Source organism: Molossus molossus, unplaced genomic scaffold, assembly GCF_014108415.1.
Source record: "Molossus molossus isolate mMolMol1 unplaced genomic scaffold, mMolMol1.p scaffold_m16_p_8, whole genome shotgun sequence".
NCBI lineage: Eukaryota > Metazoa > Chordata > Mammalia > Chiroptera > Molossidae > Molossus > Molossus molossus.
Window position 1 is genome coordinate 63,848,774 of NW_023425402.1, and position 25,238 is coordinate 63,874,011.

A 25,238-nucleotide genomic window follows, 5' to 3' on the forward strand; every position below is an offset into this window, starting at 1 on the left:
TGAAGTGGGACTAAGATATTAACATGCCATGAGACAAGGAATTTCTTCTCTTGATTATACTTCTAAATATTTCTACAAAGCTTAGAATGGAGTGAAAATTCTTAAAAGGGATATTGTAAATACCAGTCTTGGAAAATGTAGTGATTTTTTTATGGTGTCTTAGGACTTCAAAGTATGGTTTTGAGTCTCACTAAGCTGCTGTAATAAAGTGGTTAAAGTATAGATTCTAGTTACATTAAAATTTAATACAGATAGAAAAACTTATTGTTTTAAATGTCCCATGATAGCAATTAAAATTTAAACTTTGATTTTTTCACTCCTTTTAGTATAATTTCTGAAAATTTGAAGTATATTTTCTTATCATGGCCTAAAATAACTTTGGTGTATCTTAGCAATTTATATTGTGTTGAGCTTTATAGATATACAATATAGACTTTCATCTGAGAGCTATACATTGTTTAAAAAATACTGTGTTTATATCCACTAATCTACATTCAGAAACCATGGTCAGTGTCAAAAGCTAGGATTGCAAAGGTAGTTTTTATTCTGGAAAGTGCAGACTCTTGAGTATAATGTAAGTGACTTAGTATAAACTTATTTGTATAAAATAATAGTTTAAAACACAAATTCTAGAGCCAGACTTCCTGGGTTTAAATTTCCTTATTAGCTGTGTGACCTCAAGCACATTTCTTTTTTCTGTGCCTCAAGTGACCCATCGATAACATACAGAGAGGAATTGGTCTCATAAGCCTTTTGTGAGGATTAGATGAGCTAATATATGTGAAATGATTTAGAACAAATGGCATTTGGTAAGCATTTAGATGTTTCCTATTATTTTTGTTGTTTTAATTTAGATTTAAAAGTCACTCCTACAATTTTGGTGTTGTTGAACTGTGTACGTCAATTTTGTGTGTGAATCATTTCTTGTTTGATTTTAATCCCTGTTAATGTTTCTCTTTTAAAAATACATATATCTTCAACATATTTGTGAAATTAATCATAAGTTATTAAACATCTGTAGAGCAGAAATATAACAAAGAATATAGCAAATAAGTTTTCTTTATAGTTTTTTTTAAACAGATGTCTTAAAATTACCTTGGCAATAGATAATGGTTAAGAACATGGGTTGTTGGCCAAGATGCACAGAATTAAATCCTGGCTCCACTGCTTCATCTTTCTAAGCTTCCTCTTTTATAAAATGTTCACAATAGCCCTGGCCAGTTTGGTTCAGCAATTAGAGCATTAGCCCTTGGACCAAGGAGTCTCGGGTTCGATTCCAGTCAAGGATGCATACCTCGGTTGTAGTTTGGTCCCCGGCCCTGGCTGGAGTTGTGTGGGAGACAACCCGTCTATGTGTCTCTCTCACATTGATGTTTCTCTCTCTTTCTCCCCCCCCCCTTCCTCTTGGTGTCCCTTTCCCTCCCTTCCTCCCTCCCACTGTATCTGAAGATAAATAGGATAATATCCTTGGGTGAGGATTTAAAAAAAAAAATGTCCACAATAATCATGCTTACTTTGCAATTTCTTTTGAAGATCTGTTCGTACTCTATATGTAACTGCAAAAGTGAACAAAGTAAATACAGATTCTGCCCTTATAGACTTTAAAATTACAAACTAGTGGGCTGAAATGGAAAAATAATACTACTTTATGAGGTTTTGTAGTGATTAAAAGAGATGATGCATGTAAGGAACTCACTGTAGAACTCAATCATTTTTGTCATTTTGATGGTTATAGTTACTAATTTAAGCTCAGCAGATGTATGGTTATGTCATAGATTAAAAATATAACCTATATTATCAAGTGGGGGAAAAAGTGCTGTAAATGAAGAAGCTGCACTTTTCTGTGAAAATACAGAGATGTTTGCTCCTTCCAATAAAAAAATACATTCTAAAACAACAGTGAAATTAAATTTTTTATCTATCACATTGGCAAATATCAACATTGTCCCTTTTGTTTGGGGTGTGAGCAAATAGGCACTCTTCTAACCTGTTTGGTAGAATTGCAAATTGATATAGCTCTTCTAGTGGGCAGTATCCTGAGGAAATGGGTTTCAGGTTTTATGAAAGGAGAAATCTTACCTGTGTCTGTGTAATTGTATTCCTTGTGCCTAACATGGTGGCTTGTATATAAGAGGCACTCAAGAAATATTAGATGGCAGGATGTATATACAAACAGATGAAAATATTAAAAAGTGTGTATATAAGATTTTATTGAATTATCACTTATAATAGAGAAAGATTAGAAATATTTGGTCTCATTTTTACTCTTCAGGTCTTGTAATATATATGCACATAACTTCCTGGGTGTAGTTCTAGGAAAATTGCTAATACATAACATTCTGTTGTCTCTAAATAGTGTCTTTTACAAATGGGTCCCACCTCTTGTGTTGCACAATTTTTAGAGGTTTGAAATGGATCTCTGACCTAGCATCCAACTTTGTTGTTTGATTTTACATTCCCACATAGTTAAATAATGTTATTATATATTTCAGTTTGGGTCAAGTAAAAAACAGAAACCACAGCAATTATTTAAAAGAATTAATTAAATATGAAGAATTGAAAAGGCAAAAAAGTGTTGACGATGTAGTAACTGCAGGAAGCAGCTACCATACAAGGGGTTGGGGACCAAAGGGAGGAGGGCAAAGCTCCTAAGAAAGTACTGCCAGCTGGTGTCGCCCTAAGATCTTGGAGGATGCTTACTAAGGCTCTGTATTTAGACATCCTGAGGGAGGGGCTGGTACTGGCCAGCATGTGTTGGTTTTTCAGAGGAGGCTCAATGAAGCTGGTCTAGTCTTGGACTATGGAAAAGAACTTAAGTGGAACCAACTGTTAACTGCTGGAATCATTTGTCACCTCCTAAGATAGAAGACTTTTGCTGCAAACACCCACATCCACACCTCCCAAGGGGTTCTAGCATAATAAAATGGAGCATAGAGAGTGAGTTCGAAGCCTAGAGGCAATAGCTTAATATTAGCACAGTCTACTTCTTACAAAGACCCAGTAATCACTTATCTATTTCTGGGAGACAGTCATATTCATCTCTGGACCATGTTAATCACTTCTCAAATTCAATTACAGTGTATCTGAATATTTATTACTTAATAACTGTATGGTCAAGTTAGCCATCAGCATTTTTGAAACTGACCATGAGACCATAGTTGAAGCTTTCTTTTTCCGCTGTTCATTTCATTTTCCCTTGTTCTCAGCCAGGACTTGAGGTTTTCTACTTAGTGTGGTGACACAAAACCTTTATTTCTGATAGATATGATCCTCAATGGTCTTGCCTTTTTTTGTTTATATAGTTTTCCATTTACTTTTACTATTGGTCCTGGAAGTACTCAGAGGCACCCCAGATGATACCCTGGGTTCTGACAGTTACCTACCTAGTGGTTTTTTCTTTGGTACTAGAATCTGTCACTTCAGCCAGTAACCAACCTTCTTTGCCTGTTGGTTTAGTTACATGAGGAGCACAAAATGGTCAACTGGCAGTTTCAATTTCTAATTCATTCGAACATTCTTATTTACCTTGATATAGAAGCATTTGTACTTGCAAACCAAAATTTCTAAACCAAAGCTGCAGGGGTATGAAATGAAAACTATGTGAGTAGATAATTAGCAATAGTATTGAGATGAGGATGATTCTTTGACTTATATATTATGGCTGAGGGAGAAACTACACTTTATATTTGGTCACAGTCTTAAAACATGTACCACATCCTGTAAGAACACCATCCTTTTAAGGAGTGGTGTTGTGACTAAATTTTCAGTTGGCCATTCTACTGTTCTAGGTGGGGGGTAAGAGCAGTGAAATTCAAGGCAATGAGCCCATTGTTTTACTTGCTTTTTATTTTTTAATTTTTTTCTCTCTCTTTTTTTTTTTTTTACTTGCTTTTTTATGAAGTAAATTTTATGGCAAACCCTGTTAATGAATAAGCCATGTCATAAGCCCATAGAAAGTGATGCCAATAGAGAAAAAGGAATATTCTATCTGGAATATTTACGTGGTTCAGTGAGGATAAGTTGCTGTCCCCTCCATGATGGAAGATGTCAGTGTAATTAACCTATATCTGGTATTTTCACTGTAGCATCTTTGCTGTAGACATCTTTGCCATAAGCATTTTTGCTGCATAACTAATTGGCCATAGGCAGTTTTACCATAGAAAGGTAAAATCACAAATAAAAGAGGGACATTAAAAATGAATAACAAACTTAAAAGTTTATTGCAAAATATAAAATATTTGAAGACATTTAAAATATGTGTAGATTCATAGCAATACTAAGCAAATAACTGGTTTTACTTTGTGGATTATACCAAAGCATTTGTCTTCATTCTGTAGGAAATGTGGTTCCAACACCGGCCTCTCTTTCTCCTCTCAGTGTAGTGTGTTTCAAAATAAAAAATTATCTAACTCTTAGGATGAAAATTATTATCATCTGGAAGAAATTCTAATTATTTTAAGATCATCACTATTTAACTATTTAGATTGACCACTTCATCAGTGGAGAAATGAAACCAAACAGTCTCTCAAAAACCCATCAAATTGTCAACCAGTTATTTTGTCTTTTTAGGACAAAATTGCCAACTAGTTGCACAGTGAAAATGTCTGTGGCAAAAATGCTTGTGTCAAAGATGCTATAGCAGAAGTACCTAGAACCTAATCATCTACCATAATGACTTATAATGTGCTATCAACCTAGCATAATGATCCTTATTCTATAGGTCAGTGGCTGTCTGATCCTTCTGGGGAATGAGCTATATCAGGGTCTCAGTGTTGGTTTCAACTATTGGCAGGTTGAACACATAGCGGTAGCTGTGGCCAGATCAAATGTGGTAAGGAAAAGTCCATGTAGTTGAATCCACACATAGCCTGTATCCCTGCCACTATTGCCATGTTTCACAAGGGCTTGTTGAGTAAACTCTGGGATGGCTGGGGAAATAAATGAATTGACATTCAGAATTATTCATTTTGGCTACCTGATTATTGAGAGCCTCTTCTGTGATGGATGCGTATTTCTTCATAATCTGTGCATATTCTGAGAGGTTCCTCTACATTCCTTCCACCGACCTCATTGTCACTAATCTTCTAGTCCTATGCTTTCCACATCCTTGACCATTCTTCCAAACTAGTGGTGATCAGTGTAGATTTATACTGCTGGTCATCTCTCAGTCCAGCCTGTGCTTCTCAAAGGTCGGCTAATCTGGAGAATCCCCCACCATAGACTATTAATGTGTAGCAGTCCATTTCCTTTGTTAGTCCATCATGGAACTAACTTTAAGCTACACCTAAGTTTTTTCTCCTTCGTTTATCTGGTCATAATAAATTCCCCCATGATGTTAGATATGGATTAAAGAAAAAAAGGCAATGCCCCAGGAAAGAAAGCCATACCTCCACCTATGTTTCCTGGACCTGCAGAAGCCCAATATTTTATCTAACATTTCTTTTTTTTTTATCCTCACTCGAGGACATTTTTCCATTTTTTTGTTCATATAGAGTGGAAGGGAGAGAGAGGAAGAGAGAGAGAGAGAAACATCAACGTGAAAGGGACACATCGAATGGCTGCCACCTGCACGACCAACCAGGGCCATGGACAAACTGCAACTGAGGTACACGCCCTTAGTGGGAACTGAACCTGGATCTCTCCAGACCACAGGCTGATGCTCTAACTGCTGAGCCAAACTGGCCAGGGCTAACATTTCTAATTACTGATAGTTCGTTCCTATGATGGCTTAGTGGTTTAAATAACACCCATTTTATCTTGGGCAACTTAGGTCATCATGTGGTTACTTGCTTCCTATGATGCGGCCTTTCGTCTTTTTCAAGGCCCTGTAACAAGCAAACTAGGATCTATTTCTCAAAAGAATAATGGTCTTGCCCTGGCTGGCTTGGCTCAGCAGTTAGAGCGTTGGCCTTAGGACCAGAGAGACCCAGGTTCGGTTCCTGCTAAGGGCATGTACCTTGGTTGCAGTTTGTCCTTGGCCCGGTTGGGGTAGTGTCGGTGGCAACAATTGATGTGTCTCTCTCACATCAATGTTTCTCTCTCTCTCTTCACCCCTCTCTCCCTCCCGCTCTATCTGAAGATCAATGCAAAAAGTGTCCTCAGGTGAGGATAAAAAAAAAGAATAATAGTCTTTAGGATATGGCATGTTTTTGCTCTAAAACCCTGAAGATTTGTGATATGATTCTCCTGTTGGGACTTAACATGAACCTCCAGATAATTGATATACCGGGTTATAAGTCTCAAGTGGTAGAATCGCTTATATAACAGCTTGGACTTGTTACAGAGCCTCCTCTAACTTATAAATACTTGTCAGGCATTGTGCCTCCTTCCCCCCTTTTAAGTAGTAAATAGTGCAAATATAGTAATTTGGCTTTCACTTTGGAGAAGCTGTCTCACAGGTCTGAGGCCATAGGACTCCTAGAAACCTCACTTTAGTAATGGGCCTTAATTTGTGTATATTTTATTTCTAATCTTCTGTTTTAACATATGCCTTACTAAGACATCTAAAGAAGTCTATACTTCCTCCTCCTCACTTCCAGTGAGCCTGAGTCCAAAGTCATCAGCACTGTGGGTCAGTGTTTTGTTCTGTGTGGTGTCAAAATGACCACTGTCTCTGAAAAAATAAAAAAGATAATAATAAGTGGTGGGAAGGATATGGAGAAATTAGAGCCTCCAGCCATTCTGACAGTTCCTCGGATGGTTAAAGATAGATTTACCACATGACTGAATAGTTCTACTCTCAGGTGTACACCTAAAAGACATGAAAATATATGTCTATAAATATATATACATGATTCTCCTTAGCGACATTTTTCATAATGGCAAAGTTGGAAACAACCCAAAAATCCACCAGCTGGACAAATGGATCAGCATGCAAACAGAATAGCTCTTTTGTTTACCAGACTAGTGTAGTGGATCCTGTTAAGCAAAGGGGCTCTGGAATTTTACAATTTGGATTTTATTTCTAACTCTGCCACCCTTTACTTAGGTTACTAAATGTATGTGTTGCTTGTTTCTGTATGATGTGGATAATAGAAGTGCCTACCTCTTATGGGAATTTAATGAGATAATACATAAAACATTTGGACCCCTGCATGTTACATAATACCTACTAAATATGTATTAACTATTAAGAAAAAAAATGACCACTATCTCTGAGGATTGTACTGTGGCAGAGATTGGGGGAGTTAATATTGAGATTGTAAATTGGTACAGGTGTATGGCCATGAGGTATACTGTTAATCATGCCAGGCAAAGGCAAGTATCTTCTGATAGTACCTCAGGTTGGTGTAGAGCAGTGGTCCTCAACCTTCCTAATGCTGCGACCCTTTAATACAGTTCCTATATTGTGGTGACCCCCAACCATAAAATTATTTTTGTTGCTACTTCATAACTATAATTTTGCTACTGTTAAGAATCGCTATCGGAAATATGTGTTTTCTGATGGTCTTAAGCGAAGGGGTCACGACCCATGTGAAAGGGTTGTTCAACCTCCAAAGGGGTCGTGACCCACAGGTTGAGAACCACTGGTATAGAGACAAAAATATTTGTCATTTTGTAGTTGTATATAAGATTTCAGAGACTGTGTTGATTTGCTTTATTAAAGATAGCACATCTGGAATGGTAGCTGTAATTGGTGTTACAACCCAATTAAATTTGTGATCGCCTATAATCATTCTTCATGATTGCCCACCTTCTGTATAGGCTAAACAGGTAAATTAAATAGATATGTGAGTGATATGATCATCCAGGTATTTATTTAAGTCTTTGATGGTGGCACTAATCTCTGTACCCCTTTTGGAGATAGGGATGCATTGTGACTTTTGCTTTACATCCTTGGCAGGGAGAAGCAAGCAGGGAGCTATTATCATTTGGCTTTTCCTAGCAAAATGATGCTTCCTCCATGGGTCAGAGAGCTAAGGTGGAAATTCTCCCAGTTCCTAAGTATTTCTCTTCTAGTTATACATTCCACAGGTTATATCTGTGAACATACTCTCCCACTTAGTTTTAAACTTGAGCCAGAAACCCATTTATCACCTGATCACCCTAAACTCTATCTTGGCATTTTGGATCCCTGGCAGTTAGTGTCTGTTTAAAGTCAGTATCTGGTAATCTCTGTTTGGTTTTAGTATTCTTTTTTTCCAGTGCCCTGTGACTGTAGCAAATGTTGATGGTTCTTTAAAGAACAACTGGAGAGGGATTTATAGCAAAGGTCAATTGGTTTTGGCTGTAAAAGGTCAGATAGTGATTATTATTATTATTATTTTTAATAACTTCTCTTTATTGATTTTAGAGAGAGAGGAAAGGAGAGGGACAGAGATAGAAACATCGATAAGAGAGAACATCCACTGGCTACCTCCTGCATGCCCCTCACTGGGTACTAGGCCCACAACCTGGGCATGTGCCCTGACTGGGAATTGAACTGGCTAACTCTTGGTGGGTCGATGCTCAACCACTTAGGCCACACCAGCCAGGCCAGGTAGTGATTGTTTTACAGTTTGCTGTCATATAGTCTTTGTCTCAACTTCTCAACTCTGCCATTGTAGTGCAAAAGCGGACATAGGCAATATGTAAATGATGCATGTGGCAGTATTCCAGTAAAACTTTACTTGCAGAAATAGGTGTCAGGTTAGATATGGCCTGTGGGCTGTAGTTTGCCAACAGTAGATTTATATGATATACTTGTTTATACTTATGGTAGTGTTGCAAGATCCTTCTTCAAGGGGACTTGGCCTCTCTTCTTTCTGTCAAGGGGCTCAGGTCTTAACCAGCTTAGGTCTATGCACTTGAGTTTGAGAAATGCTAGCTTAATAACAAACATGATGAAATAAGTAAAATCGACTACATAATTTTACTTTACCTCCTCTTACTTTGCTGAATAGAGTGGTTTTTTTTTTTTCTTTTTTGATTTATTTAAAAGATAGAGTGGTGTATTCTATTTCTCATGCTTATTTGAACCGGTGTTATTATTTTTAAGAGAGAAATTATAGTGGTAAAATATTTAGAGCATTGAAAAAAATGTTCTTGTATAAGAAGAGATTGAGTCAGCAAGAATATAGCTAATAAACAATATGGGAGGGAACGTCTTATTTCTTTGCTGAGCAGAGCCTTTTTCTTTTTTTTTCTCCTTCTGCCTCTGTTTTGGAATGAAATGCTTAACTTTTTTATTAAAAATGTTTTAAATAAGTGAAATGAGAGATAAAATACTGGTATAACCAATATTATTCTTGTAGTACACTGTTTGGCATATAGCTGGTCATACTTTTGGGGTTATAACAGTGACTAATTTCATCTTTTAGCAATGGCCCAGAGTAACTGCTTTGGTTATCCTATTTGAAAATACTCTCATCATCCAAACATATTTTAAGATAAATGCTTCCTTGGGTTTCAGTCTTTTGAATGGTTATTATATCAAGTTCTTGATTATGTTTTATTTCCAGTGTAGGCTGGCTTTTCATTTCCTCTGCCTGACTATATAATCATCTTCCCTACTTCCTGCCGAAAAACTTTCCCAGACCATCTACCAAAAATAAATACCATAGTCAAAGCACCTATGAGTAAATAGTAGGAAAAGAGGAGCATGTGGTTTCAACATGTCTGTTTATGACCTCCCTGGAATCAAATTACTTTCTTACACTTGTTAATTTACTAAAGAGAAATTGGTTATCACCTTTGTTTCATCATTTGGAGTTTAATTTTTATATTTATTCATTTTAAATTATTGTTTACAGTGAGAAAATTTTGCTTACATCATTTGTTCTAATGTACAGTTTTCTTATTTGCAATTTCTCTAAATTTATGTTTTGAGAGGCTTGTTATCTGTTAGATATCTCTGAGGAATATTGTATGGATTAAATTCTAGTTAAATTCCTACTTTGAATCACATTGAAGGTGATGCGGATAGAAGTAATCCAAGTAATTTATGAACACAGTATTTGGCTATAGGTCCTCTTGAAGGGTGGATGGAGAGAACTGTAAACAAGTCTTTTATAATGTTCATTTTTTACAGTGTTGTGGGTATGGACTTTCTTTTATAATCATTCATGTTTCTTTTATTTTGAGAATTTGGGGTGGGGGGATCTTATATTGCACATTTACAGTTAGTCTGCCCTTATCTAATTTAAATTTAACAGCCTTTATATATTACAGATTTATTTTTTCCTTTCCTTCATTTTTACTTTCTTATTTAGATTCATTTGTTCTTTGGATAGTCATTTTTGAGTATCTTTCTCAAAAATGAGAAAGATAACCTATGGAGCCACATAGGTTATCACTTTGAATTCTTGAATATCTGCAAATATCTTTTTCCTGACAGGTTAATATGTCTTGTCTGAGTGTAGAATTCTTGAGTTGCAGTTGTTTTCTCTTTTTTTTTATTGCCTTTTGACTCCAGTGATAAAGATGAGAAATCTAATGTCAGTTTGATTTTTCCCCCCCTCTCCTTTATGGGTTACCTTGCTCTTATTTTTGGATAAAGTCTGGTTGTTGGAGTGCTGTAAATGGTGGCAGTCCACACAAGAAGGAAAAATATGTTATCCCAGTGCATCTGTTAGGTAGAAGCTTCCAGTTTCCCGCAATAAATAACTGGGGAAAGCCTCCCTGCTTTGTTTACTCTACATTCTTCCATCTCAGGCCTTAGATTTTCAGCCTTAGCTTCTAGCAGGCCAGGAAGGTCAGGCACCTCACCTGGCTCAATGTCATTTTCTTTTTAGGATTTTCACAGATTTCTGTGGTGTGTGCTCTTCCCAGGATTTGCTAATGTTCAATCTCCATTTTGGGGCCCTTTCTAGCCTATGGAAGAGAAAGCCACAAATCACTTCTCTTGCAAGGGAGCCCTCAAATCCCATACCTAGTTTTACCCAGAAGACAGTTGGCTTAAAAGGCTGCTAATTTGGGGTTCCATAAGAAGAGTCAGACATATTTCCTACGATGCTTAATCTTTTAAATTTTCAAGTAATCCTTCTCTTGTGTGTTTAGGACTTTAATTACTTATTTTTTATTTAATTTCTTGTTTTATAAATTTTGATTACAAAAATGTTCCCGAATAGCACTCCTCCCTTCCCCTTACCCCTAGACATTAGCTTGGACTGCTATAACAAAATATACCATAGACTGGGTGGCTTACATAACAAACATTTATTTCTCATCGCCTAGAGTCTTGAAGTCTGAGATCAGTGTGCCAGCATGGCTGGGTTTTGGGAAAGGGCCCTCTTCTGGGTTGCTCACTTCTTTCTCATTGTATCCTTACATGGTGGAAAAAGAGAGCTCTAGCTCCTGGCCCCTTCTAAAAGGGCACTAAACTTATTCACGAGGGTGAAGCCTTTCAAAGGCCTACCTCAAAAGATCATCGCTGGCTGGTGTGGCTCAGTGGATTGAGCGTCGTCCCATGGACTGAGAGGTCCCTGGTTCAATTGCCAGTCAGGGCACATGCCTAGGTTTCAGGCTCCATCCTCAGTAGGGGGCATGTAGGAAGTAGCCGATTGATGTGTCTCTCTCAGATCGGTGTTTCTATCTCTCTATTCCTTTCACTCTAAAAAAAAAAAAAAAAATCAATAAACATATTTTAAAAAAAGATCATCACATTGGGGATTAGATTCTAGCATAAGAATTTTGAGGGATCATAAACATTCAGTACATAACAGAAGGAGTAGAGATCTTCCTTGTGGTCTAATACTATATGTGCTATTTTAACTTCTTTTGTCATCATCCTTACCTTTGTCAAAAGCCTTTTAAACCCACATTCTTGTACATATCTGACCCTAGAATAAGACTCGTTCTCTTGAGACTCCCGTGTTTAAAATTAGAAGCTATGCTCTTTGGGCACTTGTCTGCTTCTCTTTCTGTTTGTCACTATAATTTGTGACTGTGGATATAAGTAATGTGCATTGTGTTTTTATTTTATTTTATTTTTTTTTTTCCTCACCCGAGGACATTTTTCCTTTTTTTTTTTTTTTGTTCAGGTAGAGTGGGAGGGAGAGAGAGGAACAGAGAGAGAGAGAGAAACATCGATGTGAAAGGAACACATCGAGTGGCTGCCACCTGCACGACCGACCAGGGCCGGGGACAAACTGCAACTGAGGTACGTGCCCTTAGCGGAACCGAACCCAGGTCTCTCAGGACCGCAGGCCGACGCTCTAACCGCTGAGCCAAACCGGCCAGGGCTATTTTTTTTTTTATATATCTTTCAAAAATTTTGTTGTAATATATGTTTTAATTATATAACCAATTTTTAAACAGTTATTTAAACTCATCCCTGTTTTTTCTGGCTCTGGTGCTCATTGATTCCTTGGCTTCATTTTTATTCTAGAATTTTTCTCTTAGTTCCAGTATATTTTCATGTAAATTTCTTTTTTTAAAAATCTTCACCCGAGGACATTTTTGCATTTATCTTCAAATAGAGTGGGAGGGAGGGAGGGAGGGAGAGAGAGAGAGAAATATCGATGTGAGAGAGACATATCGACTGGTTGCCACCTGCACAACTCCATCTGGGGCTGGGGAAGAACAACCGAGATGCGTGCCCTTAGTGGGAACTGAACCTGGCACTCTCTGGTCCCCGGCTGACACTGCAACCGCTGAGCCAAACCAGCCAGGGCTCATGTAATATTTTTAACAGGTAAGCTTATTTGGTATTTTTTCATGACCAGAAATCTTAATTTGCAAAAAAAATATTACCTTAATGTTAGGGGGAAATAAAAGGTCATTTTATAATAGCTGTCACGGATTCACATATTTATTAAAATTGTAAAAGTTAATTTGAAATACTAATGCTATTATTCTATTTATTTTTACCTATGAAACTTTTTCTTCAGACCATATAAAAGACATTTTTTGCTTTTAGAATCTTTATACTGTCTTCAGGTCATTAGAAATCTATTAATTGTCCTTGAAAAGTAGAAAATTTCAATTTATTCCTAAAATATACATTTCTCTTTCTAAGTTTGTACTGTATACATAAAGGAGAGTTATTTCTGTGCTATTACATGAGTCTACTAACAAAAATAATTGTGTTTAAATAGAAATATTACTAAGCCTAAGTAAAATGAGACACTTATGTTGTAGTCCAGTGGCTTATATCTGATATAATTATGGATGGAATTTTTAAAATTAGCAATTTGTAGTATTACAATTTGGTCCAGGGTGCTTATGAAGTCACCATGTATTTATTGCTAAGCACTGTACATTCAAATTCTTGTTTATATCTTAAGGGTAAAAAGAGGAAAGATTTGAGCGACTGTGCATTTCTCATTTAAAGTCAATTATGGAATAAATTAAATAGCTCTGATAATGAAAATAATTGCAAAATAATTAGTAATAAAATTACATTCTTTTAACTTTCATAGTCTGTTTTGAACCAAGCCATTTAATTTGGTTTAAAGAGTTAATTATGACAGCAGGATATTTAATATCCTCTAGCATATGACAGCTTCAAAATATAAATATGGTAATTTATTGTAAAAAGAAAGCTAGGGCACATCATTGTTAATGCAGTCCTTTTATCTCTGGAAAATGGAACTCATATTAAGCTTTGAATCTCAGGGGAGAGAACATGGGGGGAGGGTATGGAAGGACCTCATTTTGTTTTTTGCATATATCAGAATAGTATCTTAGCAAACTGGACTTCCAAGTGTTGAATAATGTAATGGGACAGTAGGAACAAATATGATCCAAGATTTTTTGCAAAGCTACATATAGTGGTGGTGTTAGTGGTTGATTTTAATATCTAATTTTATTATATTGGCACCTTTTATTTATGACCTTTGTTCAAAAAAATTATACTTAATTGTAGGAAATGCATATCACTGTGTAATAGCAATTTCAGCTTCAGATTTTCTAAATGCCTGTATACCACACCAGCATTGTCCAATGTAAACATTGCAGATTTAACAATTGTATTAATAATAAATTACCACCTTATATTCTTTTCATTAGAAACCTCTGTAAACGAAGTTTTCTATATCTACAGCTCAAAGATACCTCATGTTTATATTGATAAACAGAAGCCATTGCAAGTATCAGGCACATGTTTTTAGTCATTAAAGGAAGTCTAGATTATGTAGCTTTTTTAAAAAGTACATTATATATTTATTTAGTTATTTGAAACCATCTAAATTATATGTATGTATCATGAATATTTTTTCTGACAATTATATAATTATATGAGTTCCTTCTATATCATCAAATTTACCTCTTTTGGGTAATGGTTGTAATTTTTATAAGTAGAGATGGATTTAAAAATTGCTTGGGCATTTGAATATGGGTTTATTTGAGAAAGTATAGGCCATATTCCATAGTCTCAAGGGATTTTAGAATAAATTAACTATAAATTACATGAATTCATTACTAAGAAACAAAGACCTTTATTCATCTTTTTTCAGAATCTAATTTATAAAAACAATCACTATTTTACTTGTCTTCAATTTAGTTTTAGATTTTCAGCATAGTAAATAACAGTGCTAGTTATATAACTGATTAATCACTATTCGGGAAGCATTTATTGAAAACCATTATGTGCAAACTAGGATGGTAGGTACTGGGAATAAAAAGATGGTTAAGCCCAACTTTGACGATGTGAGTAGCTCGAGTGAGGCGACAGACATAAACATAGTGACAAATGCTGTACTATCAGTGTGCATAAAGTGCTCCATGAGCCCAGACAATCTTATATTACATCTAGAATATTTTAATCTTCATAATAGCACAAAGAAGGTTCCAAAGAGGATGGTTTATTTGAGTAGAAGTTTGTAAAACATAGGCATGGCATTCAAGACATAAAATCTAATTCAAAAGAAGTTATAAAATCTCATGCAATATTTATTGAATAACTAGAGTTTATGGAACTGGAGACTGGAATAAAGTAGGCCAGAACCAGACTGTGATAGACTAAGAGGAAAGAGCACCAAGAGTAAAGCGAGAGTAAATAATTAGGACTAGCCTGCAGAGTTAGTGAAAATTGTAAAAAGAATTGGTATTATTTGTTTTAGAAAATAACTGGCTAGCCCTGGCTGGTTTGGCTCAGCAGTTGGAGCATTGGCCTGCAGACCAGAGAGTCCTGGGTTTGGTTCCCGCTAGGACCATGTACCAAAAAAAAGAAAATAACTGGCTATAAGATAGAGGTTGCCAAAATATTCCAATCACTTCACAAGCCAGAAACTTACTAAGTTATCTTTGTCTCCCTTACCTGGTTATCCAGTGAAGTTTTCAGTTTTACTTCCTAGCTATTGCTTAAATGTAATTTATTGTCATTCCCCTGTTCCATAATCTTAGTTCAAACTGGCATATTACCTGGACTATTCCAGTAATCTCTAACTGCTCCTACTGTGCTACCCTTGTTCTCATTATTTAGTAGGCATTACTATAAGTCTGCCAGCTTCCCTTCCCCACTTTTTAGTTCCTGTTTGCCTAGTGAAATAGGTTGAATTGTGTCCCTCGAAAAGGTACATTGAATACTCTGGCACTTGTGCTTGTGACCCTGTTTGGAAATAGGGTCTTTGTAGATGTAATTAAGGTATAAGTTAAGGTGACATCATACTGGAGTAGGGTAGGCCCTTAGTCCAGTATGACTATTGTCTTAAAAGGAGATACAGCAAGAGGAAAAGAGATAACAGATGCATGAGGAAGAATGCTATGGATGATGGAGGCAAAGATTGAAGTGCTGCAGCTATAAGCCTAGGATATCTGACAAGCCACCAGAAGCTAGGAAGAGACAAAATGGATTCTCTATACAGGTTTCAGAGGGACCATGGCCCTGTCAACATCTTGATTTCAGACTTCTAGCCTCCAGAACTCTGAGACAATAAATTTCTGTTGTTTTAAGCCACCCTATTTGTGGTACGTACCTTGTTACAGAAACCTTAGGAGCCTAATACACCTGCTGTCATCGATATCAGACCTAGCATCAAACACAGATTCAACAAGCTTCCACAGACTTCTTCACATGCATCCTTTAATGGTCCCTCATTAGTGACTTTTTTTCTGATTCTTCAGTCACCTCCTTCATGATCTTTAGTCCTTAGCTTCTTCACACAATAATGTAAGGTCTCATCCTTATACTAAATCCCTGATTCGAGCTAACAGGTATAAGAGAGAGAGAGGAGTCAAGGTTGACTCTTGGAATTTTGCCTGAGCACTAGGATGAAGTTGCTGCCATTTGAGAATGTGGAAGAATGAGGAAGAGTAGCTTTAGGAAGAAAGGCTGAGAGTTCAGTTTTGAATATGTTGAGCTTGAGTCTAATGGTTAACCATCTTTATATATCAAGTGGCTGATGAGTATACTGAGTTTGGAATTTTTGAGCTATGTTTGGACATTTTCAGTATATAGATGGAATTTAAAATGATGAGACTAGACGATATAGCCAAAGGAAGAAATATGGATAAAGAGGAGGATGAAGGATCGAGCTCTAGGGCTAGTCAACATTTAGAGGTTGGTAAAGAGAGGGGGAATCAGCAAAGAAGACTGCTGGAAAAACAAGGAATTAGAAGTGATGATGTTGGTTGAATAATGCCCAAAAGTCAAATTAGATTTGACTTTTAACAACTGAGATTGACCTCTGGATTCAAGTTTAGTTTTTTTTTTTTTTTTTTTTAACATTCAGCTTCTTTTCTAGACTGGTATGATGTATTTTGTGTCTCATTTTTGTTGTTATTGTTAATCCTCAACCGAGAATACTTTTACATTTATCTTCAGAGAGAGAGAGAGAGAGAGAGAGGAACATCAATGTGAAAGAGACACATCGATTGGCTGCCACCCACATGACCCCAACTTGACCCAGGGACGAACTGCAACCGAGGTATGTGCCCTTGGCCGGAATCAAATCCTGGATTCCCTGGTCCGCAGGCTAACGCTCTAACCTCTGAGCCGAACCGGCCAGGGCTGTATCACATTTTTATATAACCTAACATCTGTCCAGGATCGTCATTTTGTTCCATTGACCTGTCTGTACTGAGAAGTATGTTATACTTGGAAATGTTATAAAGCCATGGCCAGGTGGCTCAGTTGGTTGGAGCCTCTCTTGGCTTTCAGCATGTCTTCCTCACTAAGCTTAGTCATTTCTAGCTTTTGGGTTAAAGTGAGAGATATGAAAATTGTTGTTTTACTTGAACACTTAGAGGCCATAGTAAGGTTACTAACTTCAATTTATTGAGTCTTATGGAATAGGGAGGCCCAAGGACAGGGAAAGAGATGGAAGAGTGGCCAGTCTGTGGAGCAGACATGATAATATTTATTGATTGTTTGCTATCTTTTTTTTTTTTTTTTTTTTATCCTCACCCGAGGACATTTTCCCATTTTTTTGTTCAGGTAGAGTGGGAGGGAGAGAGAGGAACAGAGAGAGAGAGAGAAACATCGATGTGAAAGGAACATATCGAGTGGCTGCCACCCGCACGACCGACCAGGACCGGGGACAAGGTACATGCCCTTAGCGGGAACTGAACCCGGGTCTCTCCAGACCGCAGGCCGATGCTCTAACCGCTGAGCCAAACCGGCCAGGGCGATTGTTTGCTATCTTATATGGGTACTGTTCATGGCACCCCAAAACAATTAACTATAGTAGCATCAAAGATCATCACAACGAATATAATAGTAATGAAAACATTTGAAATGTGAGAATTGTCAAAATGTGACACAGAGACACGAAGGGAACAAATGCTGTTGGGAAAATGATGCCGATAGACTTCACAAAGGATTGCCACAAACCTTTAATTTCTTCAAAAGAAAGAAAGAAAGAAAGAAATGCAGTATCTGCACAGCGCAATAAAGCAAAGCTTAATAAAACAAGGTATTGTCTTCTATCAACTATTCTAACTTAATGTAGTCAAAGTGAAAAATACTTTGAGAACAGAAATTGTACAATATGAGAGTTGGGCATAGGTGACATTTGAAATAAGTCTTAAAAGATGATTCTCCAAGTGAGTAAGTCTGGGGAGGGCTTTCTTAGGAGAGGAAACCGTGTGTCTAAAGCATAAAGACATGAAATACCTTTTAAAAAAAAAGCATTACCTGTTGATTTATGTGATTAATACCTTGCAGGCTTTAGGGATTAGCAGTATTTAATGTAAATTTTTACTGTATGTATAGTCACATCCTAGTTACCCAGTAAGTAGTTGCTCTTATTGTTGTTAATAATAGTGTTTTAAATACATAATTTCAAAATCAGGGCTTATTTTTCTGAAATCATAAGTATATAATATACTATGGAAGTAAAGTTTATTTTAATTTAATTATAACAAAGACACCAGCATTGTTAATTAAAAGTACTTATTTACTTCATGAAGAAACTGATTCACATTAAAAAATACTGATACATCATGACCAAGTAGAGTATGTTCTAGAAATACAAGGGTGGGCCCGTAAAATTCTTTAATAAAATCCATTAGAGATAAACATAAAATTATATAATCATCTCTATAATTGACAGTATTTGTTGCAAATTCTTTTAAAACCCATCCAGTAAGCCCAGCCGATGTGGCTCAGTGGTTGAGTGTCGACCCATGCACCAAGAGGTCACCGGTTTGATTCCTGGTTAGGGCACATGCCCAGGTTATGGGACAAATCCCTAATGGGGGGCACGCAGGAGACGGCCAGTTGATGTTCTCTCTCATCAATGTTACTCCCCCCCCCAAAAAAAAATCAATAAAGAAAAAAATAAGAAGTAAAAACCACCCAGTAAAATAGGAATTAATGGATACTTCCTTAACACGATAAAATATATATCCCTCATCAAAACTCACTATTTAACTTCACTGGAAAAGTTAGATTCACTAGAAGTTTTTTCTGTTACACCCATAACTGCTTTATTTTTGCCCCATGCTATATAATAGTCATTATCTACTCTACTATGTAATATTATATTGGAGGTATTAGCCAGTCAGTTGGATAAGACAAAGGAGGCTTACAAATTAGAAAGGAAAGAGTAAAACTCTCTGTTTTTAGATGGTGTTATTATATCTGGAAATTCAAAGGAATCTACAAAACTCAATACAAACAATGAAAGTTTTTAATAAAATTCCATAGCCTTATGTATACAAAATCAAAAACCAATTCAAATATATAATGGAAGAGAAGACCTACTTACAATAGTAAAAGAGAAAATAAAATACTTAAGCATTAATGTATAAGAAATGTACAAAATATATCTTGAGGAAAACTATAAAATATTTTTGAAAGTCCCCAATATAGACAAACATTTGGAAAGACATACCACATTCTTGGATAGAAAAATGCAACATATAGACGTCAACCTCAGATAATTTACAAATCTTATCCAATTTTAATGAAAATACCATTAATTCCCACCCTCCTGGGGTGACATGAGTTGATTGTATAATTTATTTGGAAAGCTAAAAAGCAAGCAAAATTTATTAGGAACATCTTGATGAAAGAGTACCTGGAATCTCTTTGGACTATATCATGGCAGAGTTCAGGAGAATGGACACAGCCCTGGGTCAATACCGAAGGTATATTGTTAGCTCTAAGCAGACTGCTTCTGTAATTCTCCAGAGATTGGAATGGAGAAAAAGACATTGGCCAGATCACTACTTGCATACCAACTACCAAAGACTGTTGATTTGTTCCAGTAAAGATCTGGAACAGCAGCTGCAATTGAAGGCACCACCTGATTAAGTTTACAATAAATAGTCCACAGTCATACTGCAAGACCCATCAATACACAAATGTCAGAGTTAAATGGGAAAGTGCTAGGTATTACTCTTCCTTATTCTTTCAAGTTTTAATGGTAACTCTAATCTCTGCAGTGCCCACAAGGGTACATACAGTATTGCTTCTGGGGTTACTATCTTGTTATGCAGGGGAAGTGCCAGGAGCCTCTACTTATCCCTTTGTATTATAAAGACCCTTAATACAAGGATAAGAGAGAGCCTGTGGAGATTCTGCCAGATGCCAGGTATGTCTAGTCCAGTTATGCTTTCAGAACTGGAGAAATAACTACAGGGTAGATCTGTGGACTAACTGGGTTTACTGTGAGTCAAACTGGTGCTATAAGACTTAACCTATCACTTGACCTCGTTAAGTCCTCACTGACTTTTGTGCCATAGGGGTGTTTTGTGTCTCCAAAAATTATCATCAGCTCCCAAGAGTCAGTATGTAGTAATCCTGGAAAGGTCTAGATACTTATTTTTCTCCATGGCACCGTTGCTTTATGAAAAAGTAACAGGCTCATCTGGAGGAAGGTTCAGAAGAAAATTTATAGTTGTGACACTGCAGGGTCTTAAAGGGGACCTTGCTTCCCATTCCATCAAGGACCTTTGGGGGAGAGAGGGAGAAGGAGAGAGAAAGAAGGGATAGAAACATCAATGTAAGACAGAAACACCAATCAGCTGCCTCTTACATACCCTGACCGGGTATTGAACCTGCAGCCTACGTATGTGTTCTGACTGGAACTGAACCCGCAACCTTTTGGGGTATGGAATAACACTCCAACTGAGCCACCTGGCCAGGGCTTTATAGCTTTTTATATATTGTGTTGATATTCTTTTAAAAACAAAATTTCAACTATTTCATATATATAAAGGGTAAATTTTAATAGTAGCTTCATATAACAATTCAAATTTTGGACTTGGGTTTTATAATAAAATTAGACAGCGTGAGCTTAGATACATGGAATATGTTTTAGGCAGGACATAATTAAAAACTTTTTTTACACAGAAGTTACACAGGGGAAATATATCCTAGTTCTAAAGTGTAAAATTTGAACTGGCAGAATCGTAAACTTTTTAAACATTTTAAAGTCTTTTCAGTCTGTTCTATATGAATTGCAATTTTAAAAAAATTCTGCTTTTGTTACATGATAGAAAATAGTTCCTAAAAGCAAAATCTCTTCTATATAATTACTTTCTATTTTCACACACAAACATAAATCTTGTCTTCAGCTTTTCAAATTGTCATTAAGGACTATTGATTTATTTTTTTAAATCAGTGAGGCTTCTTTTGCATATGGGAAACTGACACTTTGCCCTTTCCTTTGATGCTTATCCTTTTGTGTCTCACCTGCTCCTACATTTCAGCTTCCTCCTACCCTTTAATAGATTTGTGTTGTCATTTTTGCCAGCTACTTTATTGATCCTACATTTATACTTCATTTGTGCTGTATTTAATGAGCAAATATTGTGCCCAATGGCTAGGAAAATGTTAAAATGTTTACCCAGCAATGACAGTGATATAACCAAGTGAAGTTGTAATAAAAATTTCATACTATATTTGGAGTTTGTATAGACAGATGTTGGAAGGTTATTGTATCTTAGAACTTATAAAAATATGTATTTTCTACATTATTGTTCCAGAGGGGTTTCCCTGTGTTAAAAGATATTTATCTAACTATATTATAGAATGTCTTTCCTGTGATATGGAGGCTGTTATCTTCCTCATCTCACATTCAGCTAGAAGTATTTCAATTGTGAATTGTTGGGTAGTGACACAACATGAGGAGTCCTCTAACTTGAAAAACTCCTTACAAAAGCTTTCAGTTCCATAATTTTGCTTTACTTTTTGCTTTTATCACTTTATTAGTAAAATAGTATCATGTATTTATTGAATGCTTCCAGTGTGTTGCATTTCCCTTGTATACATATTTTATAAATTCTGCTGGCTACTGTGAAAATCAGATAAAATTTTTCTATTACCTTTTGATCTTTCCATCATATCCTTTTGTAGCAAAAATTATAAGTTGGTGTTTATTTTCTAAAGTAAGGAATACTTTTCAGATATGTAAGGATTGTTTTATATTAAGAATTTTAATATATTAACTATTATAGAGTATTTTTAAAATTTCTTTCATATGAATGCATTTCTTCCTGTTTTGGAAGGCATGTGTGTGTGTATTTTATTTATAGGCTTCAATTTTTAGAACCATTTTAGGTTTACAGAAACATTGAGCATATAGTACAGAGTTACCATATACATCCCACCCTGACACAGTGTTCCCAATTCCTCTCTCATAGCATTGTTGTCATTTATTTTGCTTATTCATATGCTATAATCACCTAATATATTGTTATGGTTATTACTTTGAACTAATAGTTACCTACCAGATAAATTAAGAATAAGAATAATAAAAATATTTTACCTTCATTCATTCTTTCTCTAATTCTCTTCCTTTTTATGAAGATTTGAGTTTCTGACCTATATGATTTTTTTCCCTCTTAAGAACTTCTTTTTAACTTCTTGCAGGGAGATCATGTCTTTTAGCAGAAACTTTCTTTAATTTTTATTTACCTTAGAAAATCTTTTTGTCTTTCACTTTTGTAGGATACTTTTGCTGTACAAAGAGTTTAAGTTGGGGAAAAAAAAAGAATTTAAGTTGGGACTTTTTTCTCTTAACACTTGAAATTTACTCTACTTTCATCTTGTCTGCGTGGTTTCTGAAATGAAGTTTCATGTATTTTTTATCTTTATTTCTCTGTATACAGATAGGGTGTTTTTCCCCCCTTTGACTTTCTTCATGATTTTCTCTTTGTCTTTGGTTTTCTGTAGTTTAGCTGTAATGTGCATAGGTGTAAATGTTTTAGTAGTTATCTTGCTTCATTTGCTCTTAGCTTGCTGGATCTGTGGTTTGGTGTCTGTCATTGATTTTGGAAAATTCTGTCACTTAAAACTCAATAAAAAATGAATAAAGGATATTTATAAAATAAGTAAAAGTGTATAATTTCTTATTTAAGTAGCTGACATTTTCTCGAGTCTTGGTGCAACTAAAGACTTTTTTTGTTTTGTTTTGTTAATCCTTACTCAAGGATATCTTTCCATTGATTATTTTTAGAGAGAATAAAAAGGAGGGAGGGAGAAGAAAGGAAGGGAGGGAGGGGGAGGGGGAGAGAGAGAGAGAGAGAGAGAGAGAGAGAGAAAAAAAAAAAAGAAAGAAAGAAAGAAAGAAAGAAAGAAAGAAAGAAAGAAAGAAAAGAAAAGAAAAGAAAGAAAGACAGACATGAATGTGAGAGAGACATCAATTGGCTGCCTCCCACTCGACCCTGAATGGGGCCAGGGATTGAACTTGCAAACCAGGTATGTTCCCTTGATCAGGAATCGAACCTGTGACCCTTCTGTCCTCAGGCCAATGCTCTAACCACTGACCCAAACCGGCCAGGGCAACTAATGATTTTTTTATTGAAACCTGGATGTTTTGGACATTATAAGACTCTGGGTCTTGTCTTATTTAGGCCTCCTGTTTTAGCAGGCCTCCCTTGACACCCCTCCAGCAGAGAAAGAAGGTACTGCTCTACTACTGCCATGTGGGAGTGGAAGCCCTTTGTGAACATACGTGGGGGAAATGGAGGGTGCCCGTTGTTTCTGTTAGGCTGGGATGGAAGTTTCAGAATCCCATATGGCCTCCACTGATACTGTGTTGGAGGTGGGGTAGTGGGATAGCCTTCATATTCCTGGTTGGTGGTGAAAGTCCTGATTCTTCTAGACCACCTCAATGGGAGATGGAGGGGAGGCATGCCTCTTTATAGCAGGGTTGGGGGTGGAAGTCTCATTTCTCCCCATGGTCTTCACTTATATTGTGGTTGGGGTGTTTCCTACTCCTTACCTCTCCTTTCAGCTTTCTCTGTCCATATCCTGGCTGGGAGTTGGGGTTCTTTTTGTTTGTTTGTTTTTGAATCCTCACCCAAGGACATATTTTTATTGATTTTTTTTTTTTTTTCTTTTTAAAGAGAGAGGAAGGGGGATGGGGAGGAGAGAGGGGAGGGAGAGCGAGAGCGAGAGTGAGAGTGAGAGAGAAACATCAATGTGAGAGAAATATCCATCCGCTGCCTCCTGTTTGAGTGCCAGCTGGGGTCAAACCTGCAACTTTTTGGTGTACAGGAAGATGCTGCAACCAACTGAGCCACCTCACCAGGGCTATGGACATTTTTTAATGTGTTTCACTAGAGTAGAGTGGTAATTATCTAAAAGTTATCTGTTTGGCTAGGTTGCCTCTTTCTGGATAGAGAGAGAAAGCTTGCTTGGGGCTTCTCCAATTGACACTTAGGCTTTCTGGTTTCTCTAGTACTCAGTCTGAAATATATGAAGCAAAAGGAAACCATGCTGTTCATTACCATCTGTTCTTTGGGCCCTGAGCTCCCTAGTTGAATTGCCTTCTTCTCTCCACCTTTTAGAATTTTATGTTTGCCTTTTAGAGTTTTATATATAATGTCCTTAGTTATTAGTTATACTTAGTGGTAGAAATAGGAAAAAGCGAGACTATTCCATCTTCCTGGAAGAAATCCCAGGAACATATAATTTAATTGATAGAAATTTAATTAAGCACAACCTTTTAAGAACCATTAACACTGTAGTTGCTCACTAATTGCTTATTAAATTGAATCAAAAGTGATGCATATGGCCCAGCCAGTGTGGCTCAGTGTATTTGAGCACTGTCCCATGGACTGAGAGCTCCTGGTTTGATTCCTGGTTAGGGAACATGCTGGGGTTGTGGGCTCGATCCCCAGTAGGGGGCGAGCAAGAGGCAGCTGATGGATGTCGCTCTCTCACATCGATGTTTCTCTCTAAAAAATCAATGAAAAAATATTTTTAAAAAAGTGATGCATATGTCTTTTGGAAAGCTGTCTTCATCTATGATATCTGTGAATTGAGAAAAGGAAAATGCAAATAAAATAAATACCTGCGGCATTTCTACTGAGTGAGTTTTCAAATTATCAGTGTATGTATTTTTTAATAAACATAATTTGTAGTTTAGAATAGGAAAGGTAGAATGTGTTGTATTGAACAATAACTTCAGTCTTTTTCTATAATTTCTATTGTTAACTGGAATCTGGTTCTATTATATTAAATTCATTTTGGGTGGTCATTTATCTTTTTTGTTGTATATGAGCCTGTCTTTTATTATAAAACCATAGATCACCTCTGGAGCTGGTCAAAGATCTATTCTAAATTGTAAGCTGTGTCTTAATATTAATTAGAAGTTACTCCATATCCTTTGAAAGGTGAAGGTCAGATGCATCAGGTGGTTTTCAACAAATACTATTTTTCAGTTCAGATTTTAAAAAATACTTTTAAAGAAGTTTAAATTTTAATTTGACTGAACATTTGTATCATTTTCTATTTTCACAGTATTTTACCAAGTTGTTAATTAAAATAAATAGTATCTTCATGAAGTAGGACAGTTATCTCCATTTTACAGATAAGGAAATGGAAAAATGTCATGTAGTTTATGAGTTATCCAAGACCGTTCAGTGAATTGAGATTATAACTAGACCAATAGACCAAGATTGGAACTCTAAATATTTTTTTA

The 25,238-nt window shown here is 36.3% G+C and overlaps 1 protein-coding gene across 11 annotated transcripts in view; it reads left to right on the forward strand.

Annotated features, from left to right (window-relative positions):
- RNGTT (RNA guanylyltransferase and 5'-phosphatase) overlaps window positions 1-25,238 on the forward strand; it is a 262,608-nt gene that overhangs the window by 145,198 nt on the left and 92,172 nt on the right. The window contains exon 14 of one of the 11 annotated variants that reach the window (XM_036248267.1): window positions 709-763. The exons of the other annotated variants lie outside the window; for them this stretch is intronic. Coding sequence (XP_036104160.1) covers window positions 709-748 — 40 coding nt within the window. The 3' untranslated portion in view covers window positions 749-763. Of the gene's footprint in view, window positions 1-708; window positions 764-25,238 lie in introns of those variants that run through there. 11 annotated transcript variants of the gene reach the window in all.